General features: G+C 37.6%; 2 protein-coding genes across 5 annotated transcripts; both read left to right on the top strand.

Annotated features, from left to right (window-relative positions):
• The first annotated feature begins 383 nt into the window (after nt 1–383).
• On the top strand, nt 384–19,498 carry rhot1a (ras homolog family member T1a). 4 transcript variants are annotated; one of them, XM_077212465.1, is made up of 21 exons: nt 428–793; nt 2,418–2,476; nt 2,580–2,661; nt 2,814–2,857; nt 2,947–3,000; nt 3,136–3,188; nt 3,750–3,858; nt 4,496–4,597; nt 4,782–4,880; nt 5,064–5,172; nt 5,516–5,636; nt 5,799–5,883; nt 6,267–6,412; nt 6,522–6,622; nt 6,709–6,839; nt 6,920–7,003; nt 7,091–7,213; nt 8,386–8,588; nt 9,629–9,751; nt 16,762–16,908; nt 18,448–19,498. In XM_077212465.1, the coding sequence occupies exons 1-21, from the start codon at nt 757–759 to the stop codon at nt 18,563–18,565; spliced, it is 2,130 nt and encodes a 709-aa protein (XP_077068580.1). In that variant the 5' UTR covers nt 428–756; the 3' UTR covers nt 18,566–19,498. The 4 variants fall into 4 exon arrangements, with proteins under 4 accessions (XP_077068583.1, XP_077068581.1, XP_077068580.1 ...); XM_077212466.1 differs by lacking the exon at nt 16,762–16,908 and having other exon boundaries at nt 388–793; XM_077212467.1 differs by lacking the exons at nt 16,762–16,908; nt 18,448–19,498 and adding an exon at nt 11,836–11,995 and having other exon boundaries at nt 442–793.
• Nucleotides 19,499–19,917: 419 nt separating this feature from the next.
• On the top strand, nt 19,918–23,501 carry LOC143722447 (uncharacterized). Its single transcript, XM_077213848.1, has 10 exons — nt 19,918–20,098; nt 20,350–20,427; nt 20,667–20,699; nt 20,800–20,886; nt 21,112–21,209; nt 21,303–21,433; nt 22,146–22,253; nt 22,444–22,506; nt 22,594–22,659; nt 23,150–23,501. The coding sequence occupies exons 1-10, from the start codon at nt 19,979–19,981 to the stop codon at nt 23,257–23,259; spliced, it is 894 nt and encodes a 297-aa protein (XP_077069963.1). The 5' UTR covers nt 19,918–19,978; the 3' UTR covers nt 23,260–23,501.

A 23,501-nucleotide genomic window follows, 5' to 3' on the forward strand; every position in this document is an offset into this window, starting at 1 on the left:
TTTTCACGAAAACATACCCAATCCTATTATAATAATAAGCACATAGTAAAAATTCAGACAAAATACCCAGTGTAATAGCAGTTTCACAGATAATAGTGACACTAGATGCCATCATTCTCAGCAAAGAACTATGGAATATTTTTTAGTGTGGACTGTTCTTATTTTATTTTAATTTAATTTACTTTGTATTTGTTGTACTTTGAATAATTATGTCTCATTGTATTGTTCTGGTTCATAGCATTAATAAAAAATAATTATATATATATATATTTTTTTTAACGTGGCCAGGCTCGGAGGCTGGGCCTGTTTTTCCTTTCAGCGGGGGAAGTGTGACGCGCGTTTCCTCTCCAGTCCTACAGGAGACGGTATAACATTATAACTGCGATTGTTGTAATCAGAAAATGTCAGAGCAAGGAGATTCGCGTTTGTCCGTAATTGTGTTCCGTAGTTACCGGTTATTATTGGAGGTCAGCCGCCTCCGGCGTGAGCTTGAAATGTGAACCCAGAAATGTCATGAAGTGAATCGGAAGAAAGCAGTGCCTTCATATACGCGGAAACGTTTTGTCTCAATGGCATGAATCCCGTCTGTGTGTTAAACTGGTGCCAACAGAAGTTTTATACAGACTGAGGCAAACAGAAGTGGATCCGTCCGTTTTGCCCTACACAGGCCCGCCTTATTCCATATAGCAGCAGGATCAATGATCCACGACAAAGGACTTGTTCAATATTTATTTTGATCACATTAAAGTTGTAACGATGAGAAAGGACGTGAGGATATTACTAGTCGGAGAACGTAAGTGGATTAATTCCATGTTTTCCTGTTTTATTACTTGTGTTAGCTGGCTGCAGTTGCTGTTCACTATTATTTGCATAATAAACCCGTTTCATTCTGTATTTTATCATTTTCACAAACAATTCTATTCAGCCATTTGGGACAATTTATTGACGAGTGACTGGGCCAAGTCACTAAGCTCTGTGTGTTTTTAAACGTTGTCTACAGTCATCCAACACGTTATATTAATGTACTGCTACATGTATGTCCATTCGAAGTAAAATAACTGACAAAAACGACAGTTTTTAATCATCATAATTGACCAGATCAGCAAACCCTGACATGAAGAATGACACTAGTCCATCATTAATATTTTGTTGATAATTTTAGTTAGATTCACCCTTGTTTATCGGGGGTATTTATAGCAGTTTAATGAGCAACTCTCAAGCATCGACTGTAGGAGCTGCCAAAGTTTAGATAGGTCATCCAAAATAGTACGTGTCCATGTAAACGTACTGCTCACCAATGCCAAAACATCAAGCTTCAGTGTTCAGACACCTTCAGTCATAATTGATATTTTGACAGTTCAGCATCTTACAAGTGTTAATATTCAGATAGTAAAACTAACACTTTGAAAACATAACATACCGATCACTGGATCAGTACATTTTTATTTTTGGAAATACCAGAACCTAGGTTATTTATACTTAACTAAAACCATAACATGTCACTTTAAATAAAATAAACATTAAAAGGTTAGTTCGCCCATTTAAGACATGAAGTTGTATGCAATCCTTACCAGCACTATAGTGCATACACACTGACCCACTCTGTAGTCACCTCCCTGGTCAGAGTTTTGGCCGGTGGAAGTTTTTTAAGAAAGTACTCCCGGTTAGTTTCCGGGGCCTCAAAACTCTGCGTTTTTACGTGAAAAAAATATTTGCGTTTCAAAGCTTGATTAATTTACCAGACAAAAAACACGCCAGACAAAATCCATACCTCAGTTTTAATTGGCACTATTTTCTTTCCATTTCTATCAATCCGCGCTGCTGTCAACGCACAGTTTTGAGTCCCCGGAAACTAACCGGGAGTACTTTCTTGAAAAACTTCCAGCGGCCAGAACTCTGACCAGGGAGGTGACTACAGAGTGGGTCAGTGTGTATGCACTATAGTGCTGGTAAGGATTGCATACAACTTCATGTCTTAAATGGGCGAACTAACCCTTTAACTGAGAATACTTAGACTTTAACTAAAATGAAAATTGGAAAAAAAAGTAATTCAAAATGTTAATTAAAAAATTGATTAGTTTCTCAATAATACTAAAATAACACCAATCAGGAGGACTTGTTCACAAGCTTTTCTTTTTTCAATATTAATATTTTAGGTTACAATTTACATAGATGCTTAACTCCTTTTTTTAATCACCCTTTTTTTGTTTGCTAGTTCATTTAAAATGGTGCTGTAGTTTGACATTATTTTTTGAAACTAGTCTTGCATTTGAGGCCATAAATGTGCAAATAGAACACTTGTCAACTTCCCCTTTATAAGGGCACTCAAATCTTGACAGGCATGTTTCTGGGAATCATGAAGTGCTGTGAATAGATCTAGAACTCAACGGTCATTTTAAAAATCCTTTTCTTCACAGCCAAAGTGGGGAAGACCTCCCTGATCATGTCACTTGTCAGTGAGGAGTTCCCTGATGAGGTACTCATTAAACTAACTTTATTTTATTAAGCCAATTTTATACTTGCCTAAATGCATTGCATTAGTGTTGTGTTTCTCACTTGTATTGTGTATCTCATTAAAGGTTCCTCTCAGAGCCGAAGAGATCACTATTCCTGCTGATGTTACACCTGAGAGAGTGCCCACTCATATAGTGGACTACTCGGGTAAGGATGCATGGTCGCGTATCCCTGTATGATGAGATTCATATAGCCTGCATCACTGTTCTTATCTAAATACTAAAATGTAATACCTCTACTGACAAGGTTAATCCTCTGGTGTTTTGTGTGCTTTCATATTTTATTTTTTTATCCCACAGAAGCAGAGCAGTCAGATGAGCAGCTTTACCAAGAAATAACAAAGGTGTGGCTTGTTTTAGTCTCTTTGATAACACAATTTAGTTTGATTTTATTGTTTTATTCACCTCCCTAGCATTTTCTCTCTCGGCACAGGCCAATGTTATATGCATCGTATATTCAGTAAACAACAAGAAATCTATCGAAAAGGTACGTTTTGTTTCCGTGTGTGCCAGACTCATTTTCTTTCTTTCTGTAGTTACCAAACCAATTACATTTCTTGCTATTTAACTTCTGATAGTCTGAAAGGTTTTGTTGTGTCTCCTTATATTGGCTTCCCTGTAGGTGACAAGTCATTGGATTCCCCTCATCAATGAGCGGACGGATAAGGACAGCAGGTGTGTGGCTTCCTGCCAGGTTCTTGGAGGCCTCGGGTCTCTTGAATGCGCTTTGGTCTTTCCACATGCATTTGAAAATATTCTAAAATGTATTCTTTCTGCAACAGAAAGACATGACTTGATGAATTATAACATAATATAACTATATATTGTTATATTATCTGTATTGAGATGTCATGTACAGTAAATATGAGATGCACTGAACGATTATATTTGCATAATATAATTATGGAAATATTAGATAAGCGTCTGGTAAATAAATACATGTAAATAGGTATTTGACAGGCTGTTACTGTCAGTTCAGCAAATATCATAAAACAGTGAGTACATGGAAACATTGTTATTGTTTAATAGAGTTTTTTTATTAATTTTATGACTTATTCCATCCTCCCCATGAAGATAGTCCTCCTGCTGATTGGCAATGGAAAAAAATTACAATTCATGTACTTCCCATGTGATAATTGCTGCTTGTTTGAAATTATGTTTGATACCACAATGCCTCACAGAAATTGTGTCTGAAGCTGTAAAATATATGAATCAGAATTTGAATTCTTGACACAGAGTACCATTGATCCTGGTGGGGAATAAATCTGACCTAGTGGAGCACAGCAGCATGGAGACCATCCTGCCCATCATGAACCAGTACTCTGAGATTGAGACCTGCGTGGAGGTGAGAGATGCTCTCAGTCTGAAAAGTGAGATTTTGGTCTGAACGTATGTGATGTTCTGTACATGCCTCTCCAGTCCCTATGAGATGGAGTGTGTGCAGAAAGGCAATAGTGCCATGGAGGAAAGTGGGTCATCATTCTTTGGGTCATGTGTCCGTCACTCATTCCTGCTTTATAAGAGGCATTGGTTTCAGTCTGAAAGGAAAGACAGAGCTCTTAAACCGGTACTGCATGGTGCCTGCTAGTTATTGTTTGATCTAAAAAAAAAAATGCCATTGTCCCTCCCACATTAAAAATGTACAAGTATATGACTCTATACATCAATAATGATTATTTGTAAAACTTTACAATAAGGTTCCATTTTTTAAGACTGAACAGTCGTATTTGTATTAACTAACGTTTACAAAGATGAATAAATACTGTAACAAATGCTAATTTTTAGTTAATAGATCCTTGGGTTGATAAGGTTAAAGACCCCATCTTATAAATATCAGAACAACTATTATTGAGCGTTGTTATATTAAAGTTGTTAACATATTAGAATTAGAGTAAAAGAAATATAGAACTAAAAATTCTTGAAAAAGACATACTGTACATCGGGAAAGCCCATCATGGTTTAATTTAATTTCTCTTTCTTAGTGTTCAGCCAAAAACCTGAAGAATATCTCAGAGTTGTTCTACTACGCCCAGAAGGCTGTTCTGCACCCAACAGGACCTCTGTACTCTCCAGAAGAGAAAGAGGTGAGAGATTTGGCACTTCATATTACTTCTGTTGGACCTGAATCTGGCCTCTTTCTATTGCATAGTTTCTATTGCATAGCCTCTTTCTATTGCATCTATAGTGATCCAACCGATCACTACATCTAAAAATTCAAATGATCTGTAATGCTGTGTAGTAATGAGTTTCTTTCTGTTTATTCTCCAGATGAAGCCATCTTGCATCAAAGCACTTACTCGCATTTTCAAAATATCAGACCTCGACAATGATGGCATTCTGAATGATAATGAGCTTAATTTCTTCCAGGTGAGAGCAGGTTTCTTCAGCACTTTGTGCTCAAATTGCTGTGGCATTTTTATACTTCCCCAGATAAGTGACAGGAGAGGTTGATTACGCACACAGCTGCACAAACTGCACCTTACTGGGAGTGAAAGAAAACTGTCATGTTCTGAAACAGCATTGATGATGATTGGTGCTCCTGCCTTGCAGAGAACTTGTTTTAACATACCCCTGGCACCTCAAGCCCTGGAGGACGTGAAGAATGTTGTGAGGAAAAATATGTCGGATGGGGTAAAAGACAACGGCCTCACACGGAAGGGTGAGCTCAGTAGAAAGGCAAATGCCACCGGCTTTTTATATCACAGTGATATTTGGCATCCCATAGATATAATTTTGTAAAAAACATTATTATTAAAATGAATAATATTATTATTATATATTTTAAGTTTATGAATACAAATCTTATATATATATTTTAAGAGTATATAAATAATTATTTAATATAAAATTGTATATAATAATCTTAGATAATGTAATTATATTTTGAAGTTTATAGTTAATTTAATATAATAGTAGATAATATATAAATGTTATATGAAATTTTGTAATTCATTTATCCACCAGGTTCTGTTTGTGTCTGATGCATGTTCTCTGTTTTCTAGGTTTCCTGTTCCTTCATACACTCTTCATACAGCGGGGAAGGCATGAGACCACATGGACTGTGCTCAGGAGGTTCGGTTATGATGATGATCTGGAGCTGACACAAGAATACCTGTTTCCACTGTGAGTCCCACCCCAAATCCAGTACTTCAACTTTAAATGAATCATGCCACATTAAGTAGCTCAATCTCTGATTGGATCTCATTTTTTGCAGATCTGTTGCGCTGCCCTGGTTTTTTAAATACTCAAAGAAATGTTTTCTAATGAGGTCAGTTGTTTTTCTAGGTTAAAAATACCCCCAGACTGCACCACAGAGTTGAACCACAATGCCTACCTCTTCCTCCAGAGCGTTTTTGACAAGCATGACAAGGTGAGCATAGCAAAATGCCACTGAGTTTCCCAAATAGCTGCATTTGATAAGGACAGCTATGTAACTTGAGTTTGAATGAATGTGATTGATGACATTCTATGATAAAATGACCTTCTATGATTAATGGTCTGGCCTTCTGTTTAATTGTATAATACAAAGGTGTATTTTACAGCATCTTAAAGAATGACATTATTGTGGCCATTCACACGCATTCTTGCATTTTTATAAGTTGGCATAAGATGCTAAAAAAGTAGTGCAAAAGTTAAAGATGCCCACATGGTGCTTATTTTATGTAGAAAAAGCAATATAAAAATTATTAGTTAACACTAAGAATGCCTTACTAAATAAATCTCTATTTTCCCCACTCTAAATGTTTGTGTCAGGATCGAGACTGTTCCCTGTCTCCCGATGAGCTGAAGGATTTGTTCAAGGTCTTTCCCTACATGCCCTGGGGTCCTGATGTCAACCACACGGTCTGCACCAATGAGCAGGGCTGGATCACTTACCAAGGCTACCTTTCCCAGTGGACGTGAGTGCAGTCCCGCAGGATTTGAAGATGGAAACAATGACCCTTTAGATTTTTGCCATTGAATGAAGTCATTCGTTCAAATGTTGAACACACCTTATCTCCATCTCAGGCTAACAACATACCTAGATGTGCAGCGATGTTTGGAGTACCTGGGTTATCTCGGTTACTCTATTATCCAAGAACAGGAGTCACAGGCAGCCGCTATAACAAGTAAGTGTGTTTTAGCATGTATCTTCATTTGTTTATTTATCTGTAAGGCTGATTTATAAACTATTATTGTGTCCTTCCTTGTGCAGTCACCAGGAATAAGCGCATCGATCTGCAGAAGAAACAGACCCAGCGCAGTGTTTTCCGCTGCAATGTCCTAGGTGCTCGGGGCAGCGGTAAAAGTGGCTTTCTGCAGGCTTTCCTGGGCAGGAACCTTGCGGTGAGTACAAAAACCACACAGAAGCATCTGGCACTTTGACTTTGACTTTGATTTTGACTTTCTCCCTCTTCATATTGCAGCGTCAAAAGAAGATAAGAGAAGACCACAAGTCTTACTATGCCATTAGCACAACTTATGTTTATGGACAAGAGAAATATCTGCTCGTAAGTCAAAGTTCTTTTGCTTTTTACGCTAATATATGGTAGTCTTCATGTCTGGCCAGTGCTGATTAACGGTTCTTTCTCTCTCAGCTGCATGAGGTGCTGCCAGACTTTGAGTTCCTTTCTGAAGCTGATATGGCTTGTGATGTTGTTTGCCTGGTGTATGACATCAGCAACCCGTGCTCATTTGAGTACTGCACTAAAGTCTACAAGGTCAGTATATTTTTAAAATATGTTTATTGGCAAGACTTCATTCAATTTGAGCTTGTGGTTTCAGTAAATTAAGTTTCTGGTTATGTTGCTGAAATGGGCCTTTCTTGTAAACGTGCATCCCAGCTGTAGATTGTATCTGTGCAGTTGCAATAAAACTGTTTTGAATTAGTGTCAAATTCATTTTAAAGTTTGAATGTCATTTTTGTGAGTGTCTTGTATGGTTTTCTTGGGTTCATATAAGCTTGGAGAGGTCTAACTTAGCATGTAGCATATACACTTGGCTACTTGTTCTGGTTATGCGACACTATGTATTTTACTGAAAGTGTTTAGTAAGAAAGTAGATAAATGTAATTTTCATACACACTACCGTTCAAAAGTTTGGGGTCTGTACAATTTTTTTAAATGATTTTGTAAAGTCTCTTATGCTCTCCAAGACTGCAATTATCTGCTCAAAATACTCTAAAACAGTAATATTGTTAAATATTACAATTTAAATTAACTGTTTGCTATTTTATTTAAAAAAAAGTTCATTCCTGTGATGTCAAAGCAAACTTTTTAGCAGCTGTTATTTCAATCTTCAGTGTCACGTCTAATATGATGATTTGCTGCTCAAGAAACATTTCTTTTTATTATCAATGTTGAAAACGGTGTTCTTTGATGAATAGAACTTTTAAAACCGCATTTATTTGAAATAGAAATCTTTTATAACAATTTAAATGTCTTTATTGTCACTTTCGATCAAGTACATGTGTTCTTGCTGAATAAAAGTATTTATTAAAAACCATTGTACTGACCATAAACTTTTGAATGGTAATGTATATGTATGGATTTAAAATAACAGCTTATATATTATTTCAGTGTCGTCTTGTGGATCCAAAAAAGTTTACTAAGCAGAAACTGCCCATTGATTCTACAGTAAAACCCTTGTTTCAGACTGTGAAACTTTTTATTTCTCTTGTTAAAGCTCGACGGGCAGGGTCAACAATCTATTGGTCGGTTTCCACTGGAATGACATCTGTGTGTAAATGTGTAGCTACTTTCCTACTGTTCAGGATGAGATTTGGGGAAAGAATTGTGCTTTTGTTTGCTCAACAAAAACACAGAAATAACCCCAAATATATGTTGTTATGCTGGTCAAGGATTTTTTTTTACACCATGATGTCTTTTCACAGAAACACTATATGGACAGCAAGACACCCTGTGTGATTATTGCTGCCAAGTCAGACCTGCATGAAGCGCGTCAGTACTACAGCCTGTCCCCGTTGGATTTTTGCCGGAAACACAAGCTTCACCCGCCACAGCTCTTCACCTGCAACACAGCCGAAGCACCCAGCAAAGACATCTACACCAAACTCACCACTATGGCCATGTATCCGTGAGTACATACTGTAGCCCCTTCTTTAACCCGACCAATCTGCTCCACTGTCTGCTACTCCTGTTATTTTGTGATTGGCTCCTCCGGCTCTCCTTGTTCGCCTATTTTGTGCTTGTCTATCTAGTTATCATCTCCTTGTGCTTTTAAAACTGTTAGGTAGGTGTCATATTAGCTGTATCTTGGAAAGCGGTTTCATTGATGTGGTTTCAGAGACATTCAAGTATCATTTGTTCCATGGTCTTTTACTGAAGTGCATACTATCAGGGAAAACGGTTCTGTAGTGTCTGGTGATGATGGAAGTTATGTTTTTTCCTAAGGCTGTGTACAAGAACTGATTTTGAAAACAAAAAATATATTTTTATTTATGGAAAAGGCTGTGTGTGTGAAAACACCTACTCATGGTCCACTTCATACATTACAGAGTACTTCATTATTCGTAAGCGATTCTTAGGAAAGAACTTTAAGTAGAAATATGTAATTCAAAGTATACATTTATTTTTTAAATGTCTTTATTCATGTAAATAAATCCTATTATTTATTTATTTATTGGTAGGGCTGCACAGTTTGGCCAAAAAAGCTGCCCACGTGTAAATGAAAGCCATGTGCTTCCCTCTGAGATGTGCAGTGCAAATATTTATATAATTTATAAGCGATTTGATGATCATGTCATATCACAATTTCAGTTTTATTTCAGTTAACTTGCAGCCCTATTCAAGCTTTTTGTTGAGCTTGTTTTGCCAAGTTGTATAAATCTTTCCTTTTATATGTTTGGATTATGCTGTTTCAAGCCTTCCCAGTGTGCTCTTCTATTCCTGTTTTTTCCTTTTGCGTAACTTGTCAATAGATTGCCGTTTTCCCCCACAATTCTTTTCTCCCAGCAAATGAATAGTTTCCCCCCCCCCCCCTTTTTTTCTTTTCTTTTTTCTTTAAACTGGGCTTACCTCCCTTATCTACTTCATGTCCAAGCCCAAGTGGAGGATCCAGCTCTCTTGGAACTTCGTCACGTGATGCTGATTCTTCTTGTCTGTGTGTTTCTGCAGCCACGCCAAGTTACGCTGCATGTGCAGCTGCAACAGGTGTACCTTTTGCATCTGTCACAACCTCCTGAACTCTGAGCTGGTGCGCTCTGTAAAGGCCAAAATCTACAGTGCAGTTCTGAACAGGTCTCTGAGTACAGCTCTATACACCACCATTCTCTCTTTCCGCAGGGCGATCTCTAATCTCGGCTTCTTAACACCCTTTTATTTGCTGTTGGCCTGACAGGTTTACATTGCATATCCACAGAGTGATGTTGGGAAATGTTTTGGTATATGTTAAAATGATGAAGGCTGTGTTATTTTAAAGTTTTTGTCACTGAATTTATCATATCTAAAGTAGACTAACGTATAATAACGTAGAATAACGTATTTCATCCACACAGGGCCCAAACATGGTGTTATAGCAGCTCCTATTGATTTACATAGCATTTTCTATATAATATAAGTATCAGTGATTCATATGAGGGATGAAATCGCACTTTCACTTCTGCTTCAGCCTGTGATGCATCTTACCAAACGTATCTTAATCCAGTTTGCAAAGTGCAGACTGCATATTGCTTGTATGCTTGAGCTTAAGACTCATGTAAACCTAAGTAAAACTAGAGATGGGAATCTTTTCTTTTTTTTAATACAAAACGTGTTAACAATCTTTTTTTTAATTTTAATTAAGACATTGCTATTTTTTAGCAGAGACACATTTAATTGATCAAAGTGACAGTAAAGACTTACACATTATTACAATTTATTTGACTTCCTATGAACTTTAAGCAGCACAACTGCTTTCAACATTGATAGTAAAACAATATTTCTTAAGCAGAAAATCATCATATTAGAATGATTAATCCGGATACGTTTTAAAAACTGCGTTTTCGTTTAAAAATGCTCTCCGTCCACTAGCGTTTTCAGGCGTTTTCCGACATTTCAGTGTGGATGAGAAACTTTTGAAAAACCCTAAATTCACCTTACTGCATATGCGTAAAACTTCACAGATGACACAGACGGAAAAATAAATAATAAAGTTATCGCGCAATTCTTCTGACAGGATCATTGTATTTAGCATAATATCTCACCATTTACTGATTCAGGTCGCACTCAGTCACCATATGTTTGGTCGAAAACGCAACTGCTCTCATGTATTGCCACAGGACAGCAAATGTGAGTACATTTTCTGTCAGCTTTGCAGGACTGTGATATGAAGAGTGTGCAAAGTAATATATTTTAGCAACAGTGTGAAAGTGAATAGCACATTACCGGTATAAACATGAATATCTATTAGTACAATATGTGTCACATGACTAAACTTACATCATCGTTTTTTAATACCTCCGTTTTGACCGTAAACACTACAATGCGAAAATGGCGTTTTCAAATTTATCCACTTTGGAGAGCGTTTTCATGAATAAAAACACTGTCTCAGAGTGGACGGAAGGCCAAAACGGAGAGAAAAAGATGCGTTCTCAAACGAAAACGTATTAGTGTGGACAAGGCCTTATTTCAAAAATCTTACTGATCCCAAACTTTTGTATGGTCAGAATCATAAATGTTAAATTCCTTATGATTTCCATTTCTAGTTCAAATGTCATGCAGCCTTGTTTCCTTTTATACTTCCTAAAAATGGATACGGTTGTTATCGAACATGCCAGAAGCATTATAAACACATGTTTATAAAGGCATCCTTTGGATTTTGGACCGAATAAGACAGATTTGCATTTGTCCTCGTGTTGTGATGATGTTGAACCCTTTTCTCTAGTCGGTTGAGGTGGATATGCAAGCTGTAAATCTGCACTAATTCACTCATCCTTGCTTTAGGGTCAAATGTGGTCGCAAGGTCATATGAGCCTTTCATTTTTGGTTACAATTCTTATTGACATATTTCATACTGAGCAGTTGCTCTCTTAGATTTGGTAGATCTTATAATCACTCTAACTGCCTATAAAATGTAACACCAGGTGAAATGCATGGGTGTGAGTTGTATTATTTCCTATTCACATTGTAAAGAATAAGTGATCAATGTCTAAAGTTAGTGCATGACTAAAACCATTTTATTTTAAAAAAAATTCTTCTAAGCATATGCCTTTCTTACACCTCTATGGTTTTTAATGTCATGCTCATGGTGCATGAAAAAACCTTTTGGTTAAACCTTTTTTATATCAAAGTCCTTGTCTATTAAATGTAATCTTGTGAATTTGTTTTGTTCTGTCCCTCCATAGGTGTACCTTTTCATTTGTTTGGCTGGCCCTTTTCGTCTTTGTTTTGCATCTCTTAACATAATGTTAGCAGTCCCTAATGGAGTGTCTGTCCCTCTTCTAACCATTTAACCATGCATGTTTCTCAGCCCTAATTAAGAAAGCTTCCTCAGGACTAACTGTTCATATGCAGTGATTTGACATCAAAGGGGCTTAGTTTGTGTTGCATTTTGTCCGTATTTGAATGGCTAACATGTCTAACCCGTTGGTGCTTTGACGAATAGTATTTTTTTTTCCATTTTGTTCTTGTCTGTCGTTTAGTCAGTGTTTTATAGCCAGTCTGATGTTTAAGATGTGTATGGTCTTTAAATTCAGGTTATTTATTGGTTGTCCATAACGCAGTGCTCATTAAATGGCAGAAGTACATTTTATCTATATACTTTCAGCTGTTTGCAATGAAAAAATCAAATAAAAGTCAACAGAACCAATGTTTCAAGTGGTTTCCCCAAATTCAACTGAAAATGCAACAATGAATTCTGCAGTCTCAATTATTCAACCCCTTCATGGAAAGTATCTTTAGTACTTAGTAGAACACCCTTTTGCTGATATGACCTGCTGCAAACGAGATGTATAACCACACACCAGCTTTTGGCATCGTTTCTGAGGAATCTTAGCCCGTCCTTTATGAGTAATGGCCTCCAGTTTAGTAATATTCTTGGGTTTGTGTGCTGCAACCGCCGCCTTTAAATACCACCAGAGATTTTCTAAGGGGTTCAAGTTAGGTGACTGTGATGGTCACTGTAGAATCTTCCAGGACTTCTTCTGCAACCAAGCCTTGGTGGAATTTGAGGTATGCTTGGGATCATTGTCCTGTTGGAAGGTCCAATGACACCCAAGCTTTAGCTTCCTCACTGACGGCATGGCGTCCTGATACTTCAATTAATACATCTTGCCTTCCACGCTGCAGGTTTCCAGAGCCAGAGGATGCAAAGCAGCCCCAGATCATCACCGAGCCCCACCATGCTTAACTGTAGGCAGTGTTCTTTACAGCAGATGCTTCATTCTTCTTCCTCCAGACACACTGCTGATCCATAGGGCCATTTTGTTTAATCGCTCCACAGAACAGAATTTGCTTTTTGGTCAGTGGTGGTGAACGTCTTAGAGTTGTGGCATGGAAATCGCATGCGTTTAATATGTGTATATATAGATATGTTTATGAAACCTCAGTGCCTGTTGCCACTAAGTCTTGCTGCAGGTCTTTTGCTGTCACTCAAGGTTTTTTCTGAACATGCCTTCTCAGAAATCTGGTTGGAGCCATTGGTAGCTTCCTTTTTCTGCCCCATCTAGGTAGTGTAACCACTGTTTCTTAAACTGTGAACTTGCAAACTATGCTTCCAACTGTGTCTCTTGGAACATTTAGTGCCTTAGCTATCTTTTTGTATCCTGTTCCTTGTTTGTGAAGGGCAATGATATATTCTCGTAACTTTTCTCTTAACTTATTCTTTTCAGGGATTGAATAATTTTGAGACTGCAGAAATCATTAAAAGTTGAATTTTCAGTTGAATTTGGGGAATCCACTTGAAACATTTGTTGTGTTGAGCTATTTCAATTACTTTTGTTTGATTTGTTCATTGCAAACAGCTGAAAGTCTGTAAATTAAACCAATAAACCTGATTTGCAATGGGCGTTGTTAAATTTTGATTACAACTTTGTGTATGTGTGTGTTTATATGCATTTTAAACACACACAGACACACACACAGGGGTTGGACAATGAAACTGAAACACTGGCAATAAGTGTTGGAGGTTTCACACCTATATACGTGCGGCTTGGTGGGTAATCTTCAGTGATTACATTCCATCAGTAAGATCAGAGTGTGAAGGTTGAATAAGCAGAGCAATAGCACAGCTGTATGGGAGACATATCAGAGTTCAAAACAGGACAAATTGTTGGTGCGTGTCTCGCTGGCTCATCTCTGACCAGTCTTTTTGGTGTATGAAGAGCTATGGTTTCCAGGGTAATGCTGGTATACCAACACAAAGGACCCGAGCCACATCCAACAGGAGTAACTGTTGAAACAAGAGAAAGCATTCTGAAAGGGATGTCCAGGTATTAACCTGGAGTATATATACAAAAAGCATAAAACCAAAGCTGCCCAACTCACTGCAGAATTAAATCCGCTCCTCGACTCTCCTGTTTCCACCAAAACGGTTCATTGGGAGCTCCACAGTCAATATTCATGATCGGGCTGCTATAGCCAAACCTTTGGTCACTCATGCCAATGCCAAATGTTGGTTTCCTTGGTGCCAATAGTGCAAATCTTGGGCTGTGGACAGTGTGAAATGTATTGTTCTCTGAGTCCACCTTCACTGTCTTTCCCACATCCATGGGTTATGGTGTGGAGAAGTCCCAAAGAGGGGGGACAGCAGGACTGTTGCTGCCCAGTGAATATCATGGCATTCCCTACTGTGCTTGATGGGGCATTCAAAAGCATTTGTTACTGCCGAGAACTGAACCATTCTGGAGAACCATGTGCACCTGATGTGTCAAACATTGTGTCCTTATCGTGCTGTGTATCAATACACACAGCAACCAAACAATACACACAGCAAGATTTGTGACGGAATGGTTTGATGAACATGAATGTGAAGTTGAACATGGCCTGCACAGTGACCAGATCTAAATATTTTTTAGCCAATCTTTGGAGAAGCAAGTCACAAAATGTTTTCCTCCATCAGCATCACAGTGTTCTGGCCACTGTTCTGCAAGAGGAATGGCTCAAAATCGCTCTGAGCACTGTGCAGCACTTGCATCTGTCATTCCCAAGATGAACTGATGCTGTATTGGATGCAAAAGGAGGCCCTACACCATATTAATAAATTATTGTGTTCTAAAACCAGGGGCCTCATGTATCAATCTTGCGTACGCACAAAAACTTTGCTTACGCCAGCTTTCACGCTCACGGTTGGATGTACTAACAGTGAAATTAACGTGAGAATGTGCGTTCCTCCACGCCAATTTCATGTCTGGCGTACGTACATTTCTCATAGTTTTTGTCCGTTGGCGACTCTTACAGGCAATGAAGTTAAGTTGCAAACATTACACAGCGAATTGTTGTACAAGTCTATCGCACTACCACCTGTGGGAAGCATTGCTATTAATTTGCAATTTATAAAATAATTTACATATATTGTCACACGAGCCTTATGGGAATATTCTATCAATTATGCAATTAAGTAAGAACTTATAAAAGCATATGCAAATTGATACAACCCTTAGTCTATGGCAATGGCAGCTTTGGCCTTATTAGAGGACATTGCTTATGGCAGAATCCGAGGAGAACGAGTTTTTAGGGACCACAATGATTTTCTGGCCCAGGATGATGACTGGCTTATCAGCCGTTTCAGATTTCCAAGGGCTATCCTCTTGGAGCTCTGTGCGGAGTTGGGTCCGAATCTGAAGAGAGAGACAGCGAGGAGCCACGCAATACCCGTTCCCTTGCAGGTGCTGACAACACTTGGTTTCCTGGCAACTGGTTCTTTCCAAAGGGAACTGGCAGACCGCTCAGGAATAACCCAGACGTCTTTGAGCCGCGCAATGCCAGCGGTATGGGTCGGGATCATCCGCTTGTCTACCAGGTATAAGGTTCCCATATGATGCAGTTGACCAGCCAAACATTAAAACGCAATTGCAGCGATAGCCGGTTTTCCTAATGTAATCGGAGCGATCGACTGCACACACATTGCTTTAAAGGTGCCATCTGAAGAATAATTTGCATATGTGAATCGGAAACATTTCCATTCAATAAATGTGCAGATAATATTGGTTACCTTCGTGGCAGTAAATCCTGTAGTAAATCCGAGTCTCCCACAGCAGCAGATACTACTCCAGAGAGTAAAGTGTCCCCCATAATTGAGAACTCTCTGCTCAAAGGGTGTAAGTTCATCGACCCCTTTACCACTGCCTGTTCTGCCCACACGCTGTCAGTGCGCAGCAGTTCCATTTAATGTCCAGCTTTATATCAGACCATTTCTTTTTAAGGTCATTTACAGTGGGACTTTCAGATCCCACCGCATTGACGGCATCAGCCAAACTCTCCCACTCATATTTTTTCCTTTTGTTATTAATTCCGGAGGACAAAGTTCCAAATATTTTTTTTTCTCGTTTCTACCTCCGATAGTAGCACCTCCGATTCACTTTCTGTAAAGTTTCTTCTCTTGCCGCTTGCTTTAGCCATTTTCTTACTCCTTTCTTTTGCCAAAGTGGACTCATTACCATATTTAAATGTATTTAATTAAGGGAGGAGACTGATTGGGGCGTTGTGCTCGTGCATGTGCGCTGATTTTTACATTAATTGGGATGTACAAAGAGAATATGCGTGGGTTCCTTCGTACGCAGAGATTCATACATCTGTTTTTTTTTGTGCGTACACACATTTACAGCTTTGTCCGTACGCAATGTTTTAGTATGAATTCAACGCAAGTCTTTGTACATGAGGCCCCAGGTGTTTCAGTTTCATAGTCCAACCCATATGTGTGTGTGTATATATATAAATGTGTGTGTATGTGTATATATATAAATGTGTGTGTGTATGTATATATGTGTGTATGTATATATGTGTGTATATATATACACACACACACACACACACACATATATATGCATATATAAATATATATATATATATATATATATATATATAAAAATAGACATTTAAAGTAGCATTCATTGCCAAGCTTAAAAACACAAATCATTTGTTAAAATGGACAAAAGCATTCGGAATTACCAATATGTTAGTTTTTAGTGACAAAGCTGCTATTTCTCTATACTATATAGTGGTGTGCAAGAGTTTGTATGTTTACAGCATTTGGTGAACAGTGGGGTATGTTGGGGTCGTCCTGTCAGGTGTGCGGTTGTTGAACTGCCATGCTGTGTGCATGTGTGTATAAGGTTGAGATCTTTTATACAAGATGCGGGCACGTTTCTGTTGGCTGACGAGGAGTCCGGCCTCACCCATCAGGTTCATGCCGTCAGCTTTGTAGAGGACTCTGTCTACATGGAGTCGTCTGTCGAGCCGTTTCTGCCCGTTTGTAACAGGTAAACCCTTTCCTGGGGTACAAGGTGCCAGTGCCAGAATGGGATTTTAAATGGGTTAAGTTAAACAAATAAATCTTCTCGACCGGTTTACAGTCAGGTGGTTAAATAAAATGAATTTCTTCTTCATGTTTATTTATTTGTTTTTCACCACATCCTTAAGGAATCTGCAGATGTCTGGATGGAATTCTGCAAATTACTCTATATTATTTGTTGCTTTGTGAATGCTATATATCCTTTTTTGCTTTGATGGGCCTTTTTCCCTTTAGCAACATAATATTTTTCATAGGTTTCACGCAAACAAACATTGCTATAATAAGCCTTTAAAGTTTTGTGTTTGAACCTGGAATTTGGATAGGTAGTGTTGAGCTTTTTAAACCTTCTGGATGCGTGTTGGGTGAGTTTAACCTCACAAGAAACCTCTTGTTCCCATAGTGTTTCTCTCTTTCACCCTGTCTTTACCGTCTGAGCAGTGTTCTTTAAACATTTTTGACTTTTTGCCCCTGAAAACATTAGCCGACTGATTCCTGCTTTCCCATGCCGCCTCTTTTCCAGTTTCAGCAGCTCCACTGTCTTTGTATATTATCAGATGTCCAAAAGCAAAACAAAATTCAATTTTAATTATAAATCCTACTGTATGCTTAAATGCCTATAAATGGAATTTAAAAAAACCTATATAATCAAATAATTGTCTATCACTGTGAATTTTCATGAAATATCAGTTTACATTTCCAAACTTTTGATTCCTTTTGCCATTAATTGTAATAATCCAATGAGATTTTTTGAATACACAAGGAATCTGACAACAGACGGTATGATCCACATGGAGATTCACACTGATTTCACCATCATCGAGTCCGTCTGGGATTACATGAAGAAACAGGAAAAAACTGAGACCGAATAAAAAAACAAGAAGAACTGTGGCAATGTCTCCAAGACACTTAAAGAAACCTTCCTCCAAATCTACCTGAAAAACTGTGCAACTGTACCTAGGACAAAAGCTGCTTTAAACGCAAACGGTGGTCACACCAAATATGGATTTGATTTAGTTAATAGAAATTAATTCATAAATAAAATCTATGACATTATTTTTGAAAGCATCCTCTCTTTAAAGCAGTTTTACACAAGTGCCTTAACCTTTTCACAGTACTGTAGCTTTGCAGGAAGGTTTCTTCAAGCATCTTGGAGACGTTGCCGCAGTTCTTCTGGATTTAGTCGGTCTCAGTTTTTTCTGTTTCTTTATGTAATCCCAGATGGACTGAGATGATGGTGAGATCAGACCTCCGTGTGGATCATACCGGATGTTGTCTCACTGGATTATCACACTTAATGTCAAAAGGAAATTTTTGGAAATGTAAACTGAAATTTCCTACTTACACACTACAGCAAAAATGATAAAGAACTGGCTAAAAACCTTTTTATTTATTTTTTGTGAATGTGTGTGAAAATACTAATTTGCCGATTCAGACATTTTGTCATATCTCACAAACCATATGAACAGTATGTCTTAACAACCTTGTTGTTTCTCTTACTTTTCTACAGACACATGACCCAAGCTGACCTGAAAAACTCTACGTTTTGGCTGAGGGCGAGTGTCGGTGCCACCGTGTTTGCTGTTCTTGGCTTCGCCATGTACAAAGCTCTCCTCAAGCAACGGTGATCAGTGCAGCCGGCATGTTACAGCAACCCAGGCCCTCTTAAAAAACTACAAAACCCATGATCCCTCATTCCATCCTTATTTCATTTAGGAAAGAAGATACCTAGAAATAGTTAGCGACATTTTGTATAAAAACTGCCTTTCCCAAACCAAGTGTTATAGGAACTCGCCTCATCAGCCTCGTACTGGAATGGGACATCTACAGTATGGCAGAAGCTGTAATCACGTCCTCTGCTGATCCGACAGGAGGTTTTTATTGATGCACACTGATGTTTTCCTCAGGTCAGTATAATTGGTGTGACCTATATTGAAAACAGACAGCATAGCGTCAGGTTTTACTCTGATAGGTGAAGGAACTCTGTTTATATATGTATATATCTTACTGGACATTATAAGATTGTCTCTAGCTAGTGAACAAACCATACCTGAACTGTATCACTTGTTCTTTAGGGAGAAGCACTGAGACAAAGCCATTTCTCAAATGTAAAGGTCATTTTGCTCTTAGCACATCACAGCTGTTTATTAATTTATTAGCTCTTTCTGTGTTGTTTTTGGCATTGCTTGAAACATGCATAGAACAAGAGATTCTTTTATGCAATATTTGGTTTTTATTTTAGGATGTATTTCTTTTCTTTTCCATACTACCCATGGGATTTATAAAGATTATGCACAGAAAAAAAACTTTTTATTTTCTGTAATGATATGTTATAACTAGGTTTGTTCCGAACCAGACTAAATAGTTCCTCCTTACGACATTACAAGGACTGTATGAAATTCTTCCCAACTAACAATCATGTAGAGACATTCATTTTGTTTGTCTAATGTTTTAGCTATGATGCATATGTAACTTTCAATGCAATGCTCTCTGTTCAAAACCATGGGATTGTTGCACTTGTGGGTTTTCAAACATTTACAATAAATAATTGTGTGAATAAATCTGCCTGTTGTTTATTTCAGAGACACTGTGCCTACTTGAATTTTACTTCATAGGCATTTTTTTGCATTACTATATGCTCAAATAATTTTCTCCCCCCAACCAATAATAATAATAGTGAATTAATAATTATGCATAAAATAAATGAAGGCTATTTACTTACCTTTTAATTGACGTTTTTATTTTAAGACGTTTTCATGGCAGTTAAATACATTACTATGAAACAAAACCTACTCAAATAACATTACACTGAATATTGAAAGCAGTTATAGAAATACTTCAGTTTTTATGAAATGTTTTTTTCAGTATTAGAAACACATTATAATGACACTTACTGAGTGCGTAAAAATTGAGAACTGCAAAGCAACTGAACAAGAACCTCCCCCATTTTTTGGCATTTGACTGAGGACAGCATCTCTTTATTCTACAAAAATCTGAAGTGAGGATGTGACGGTTTCAAGGGGAAGTCATGATGTTGATTTATGTTTATGATGAAGTGTGAACACTTTCAGCTTACAAAACTAAGCATGAGCATGTCGACTGGAAGAGGAGTGCCACCTCCGCTCTGCCAGGGCTTTCTGAAGAAACGGAAAGACAAAATGGTATGAATATAATGTACATATTGCTAGTGTTTCATGGCTGTCGTTTGGAGGAATCATTTGTCTTTTAGACAGTCTAAAAGGTAGTTGCGGAATGCTTATTTTCTTATAATACTTTATTTTAAAAGTAGTTCTAGCAGCAGCAGTTGTTGTGTTTTATACATTATCTAATTTATGATCTTATTAATACTCATTACATAATGTATGCACCTGAGGGAATCTCTTTGCTCAGTATTTCATTATATTTTCCTCAGAGGCTTCGGTGGATGACATACTGGTTCAGACTTTACAATACAACACTTTTTTTCTACACTAAAAAACATGGGAGTGCTGTAAGTATTTAAGTGTTTGATTTAATATTTTTATAGTGCCTTTTAAATGGACCTCAGAGGTCAGACTTTGGTTGAAGATTTGGATTTTTTTGTGTGTAATGTGTTTGAGATAAAACAAAAGATGGATCACCACATGTTGAAGACCTCTGCTTTAAATTAAAAATGCAATTTACTGCCGTTTCACCGAATATTCTGATATGTAAGGTTATTAATCTATTGTCTTTCTTTTACCCCAACAGTTAGACCTGAGGGGACAATATTACATATATGAGGTAAAGTTGATTTGTAATATATCTGAGTATCATTGTGTAGATGCTGGTAAACTGATTAGAAGGCTAAATAAGTGCTCATGTTAACAACATGGTTTAACAGGTTCAGTCTGTGCGGGAGGTAAACCGATCGGAGAACAATCGCTTTCTATTTGAGATCACAATGAAAAATGGGAAGAAGAAAATGCTGGTGAGTTTCCAGGTTAAACAGGAGAGTGTCTATAGTCTGTGTTTGAGGATGTGGTCTGCCATCAACCACTTGTGAATAATGTTATTTTGTTGAGACTAAGACAGGACTGTCATAATAGTTTTGTTTAAAAAAAGGAACATGCTTTGCACTGTGTGTGAAGGAGTTATGAATACCCTCTTTTGTCCATAAACATTTGCAATCCATTTGTGAATTGTGTGCTAATAGGCTGCAGATACAGCTGATGTCAGGCAGGAGTGGATGGACCAGCTCTGGAAAGCCATGCTGCTCAATGGGCCCGACAGAACTGGATCTGTCTCCAATGGGTACCGCTGCACTTTAAGACGCTTCATGTCCGTGTTTGTATCTGTATGAGATTTATAACGCTTTGAATGTGTTGTGTGTGTTATTGAGATTAGGGAGCCGGTGCCAGATAACAACCCTGAAGCTCGGTCTAGCCGGTGTGAAGAATCAAATACTGAGACAGGCAGCACTTCAGTGGACAGCAGATGTCTCTCCATTGGTCAAGAATCCTTCCAGTCCTTCACTGGTATGCCCCGCATTCATGATGCGACTTTCTCCAGTTCCACTTCCTGCTGACTTTTAATAGTTTTCTGTAATACCTTCTGTAATTCAAAACTGTCACTCTCAAAGTTGACATGAAACAGAATTTGTGATGGTTTTTTCTTCCCTATTGTAACTTATTAAAGTTAAACAGCTTCTCGAACAAGAAAAAATGTAGGGCGGGACTTGATTTTGTCCATCGTGAATTGATTGGATTGTTGGATAGTGGTGGTTTGTTATTGCCGTGACCTCGTGTGAGTGACAGGTTGTGCCACCATCACGTTGAGCGAATGTTGATCCAAGAGGGAGGGGAAACTTATTAAGAATTGTAAATTTTGGTTTCATGGTGACTTTAAGTGTAATAATAAAATGCCTTTATTATATTGTGAAAAACAATATTGCATAAAAGTTTTGGTGTAATGGACTTTCAGTGGAGAGACTGGCATCTCTACGTTTTAATTAAAATATCTTCATTTGTGTTTTGAAGATTAAAAAATGTGTAGTAAATTATGATAGACCTTCCATTTTTGGGTGAACTATCACTTTAAGATATTCTATTAAGCAGATTAATATTCTTGTCAACCTTGTGTCTGGGAAACATCACAGGCAATAAATAAATAATAAAATTAATAAATATATAACTGAAATACATTTATGAAAGTCTATGAAGAAAGACTCTTACAAGAATTTGTCCTCAGATGCTGAGGAGACTCAAGAGACTCTGCACACAGACAATGAAATGGAGCAAAGTACTGAGAAGTTTTTACTGACTGACTATGAATATGACGTTCTACCATCTCGAAAAAGTGAGTGTAATGAACTTTTTTCATGAATGCCTTGTTAAATAGAAGTATTTTAACTTAGAATGTTTACATGTCTGCATTTAGGTTTGCCTTGCCAGCTGTGTACTTATTCATTGGTAAAAATTATTGTATATTGTTTGAACCTATTACTCTTGATCATTGAATGATGATGATTTCTAATGATTGATTGCAGTTGCTGAAGAAGTCATCTATGACACTCCCCCTTCCAAATGGTCAACCAATGAGGGAGAGCATGGCAAGTTTCCACCAACTCAAATTCTACATTTACACTAAACATTCATATTTTCCGCACAGTGTGCTGTGATTGTTCTCCATTTTACAGAGGTGACTGAAAGCATCTATGATGTCCCAAACTCCTTGATTAGGAAACTGGCTGAACATACAATTGGTAAGATCTTAGAAAATACAGGTTGATGGGCATTTTTAAAATTTTTGAGTTGACTGTTATGCTTCTGTCGTTCTTAAAAATTAAGTTTCCAAAAGCGGGGTTTCACAGCAGTGCCATGGAAGAACTGTTTTTGGTTCCCCAAAAGAACCTTTCATTGAACAGGTTTTAAAAGAACAATTTTTTAATAATCTAAAGAACATTTTTCTACTATAAAGAAACTTTTGTGGAATATAACACCATGGATGTCATGGAACTATTGATGACAATAAGTAACCTTGTTGTAGGGAATTTACTTGTTGTAAAGTGTAGAGAATATAGGATTTTCAGTGTCTTCATTTCTTCTTTTATCATGTGTCAGACTGATAAATAATGATTTATCTGTATATACATTCTAAGTATAACTAGGTCAGCCTAACATATTTGCAATATTATGTATTTGAAAATGAAATGTACTTACCAAACCAGTGGATGTGTGATTTGCTTTTTGCAGAATCTCACAGCAGCAGTAGTGAGAGTCCTGAGAGTGATGATCTTCTAAATGACATGATAGCCTGTTTCGACAGTGAATCTGCTTCCTGGGTCAAAACTGCTCCTCTGTGAACCTGGGTCACTTTTAGCAAGACTGGGATGATAATAAATGTGTTGATGAAGTAAACCTTATATTGTTCATTTTCCATCCAGACTGTCATCGTTCATGTAGAACAATGATTAATATGTGTTCATTGTGGAGGTTCAAATTGTCCCTGGGCATCTACGCTAAACAGGGACGTGCCAATTACATGTCTTTTGCCTTTCCTTTGTCTGTTGTAGGCTAATTCAAAATAAATTTTGAATCAAACAAA

Source organism: Siphateles boraxobius, unplaced genomic scaffold, assembly GCF_051911475.1.
Source record: "Siphateles boraxobius isolate OS27281-9 unplaced genomic scaffold, OSU_SipBor_1 66, whole genome shotgun sequence".
NCBI lineage: Eukaryota > Metazoa > Chordata > Actinopteri > Cypriniformes > Leuciscidae > Siphateles > Siphateles boraxobius.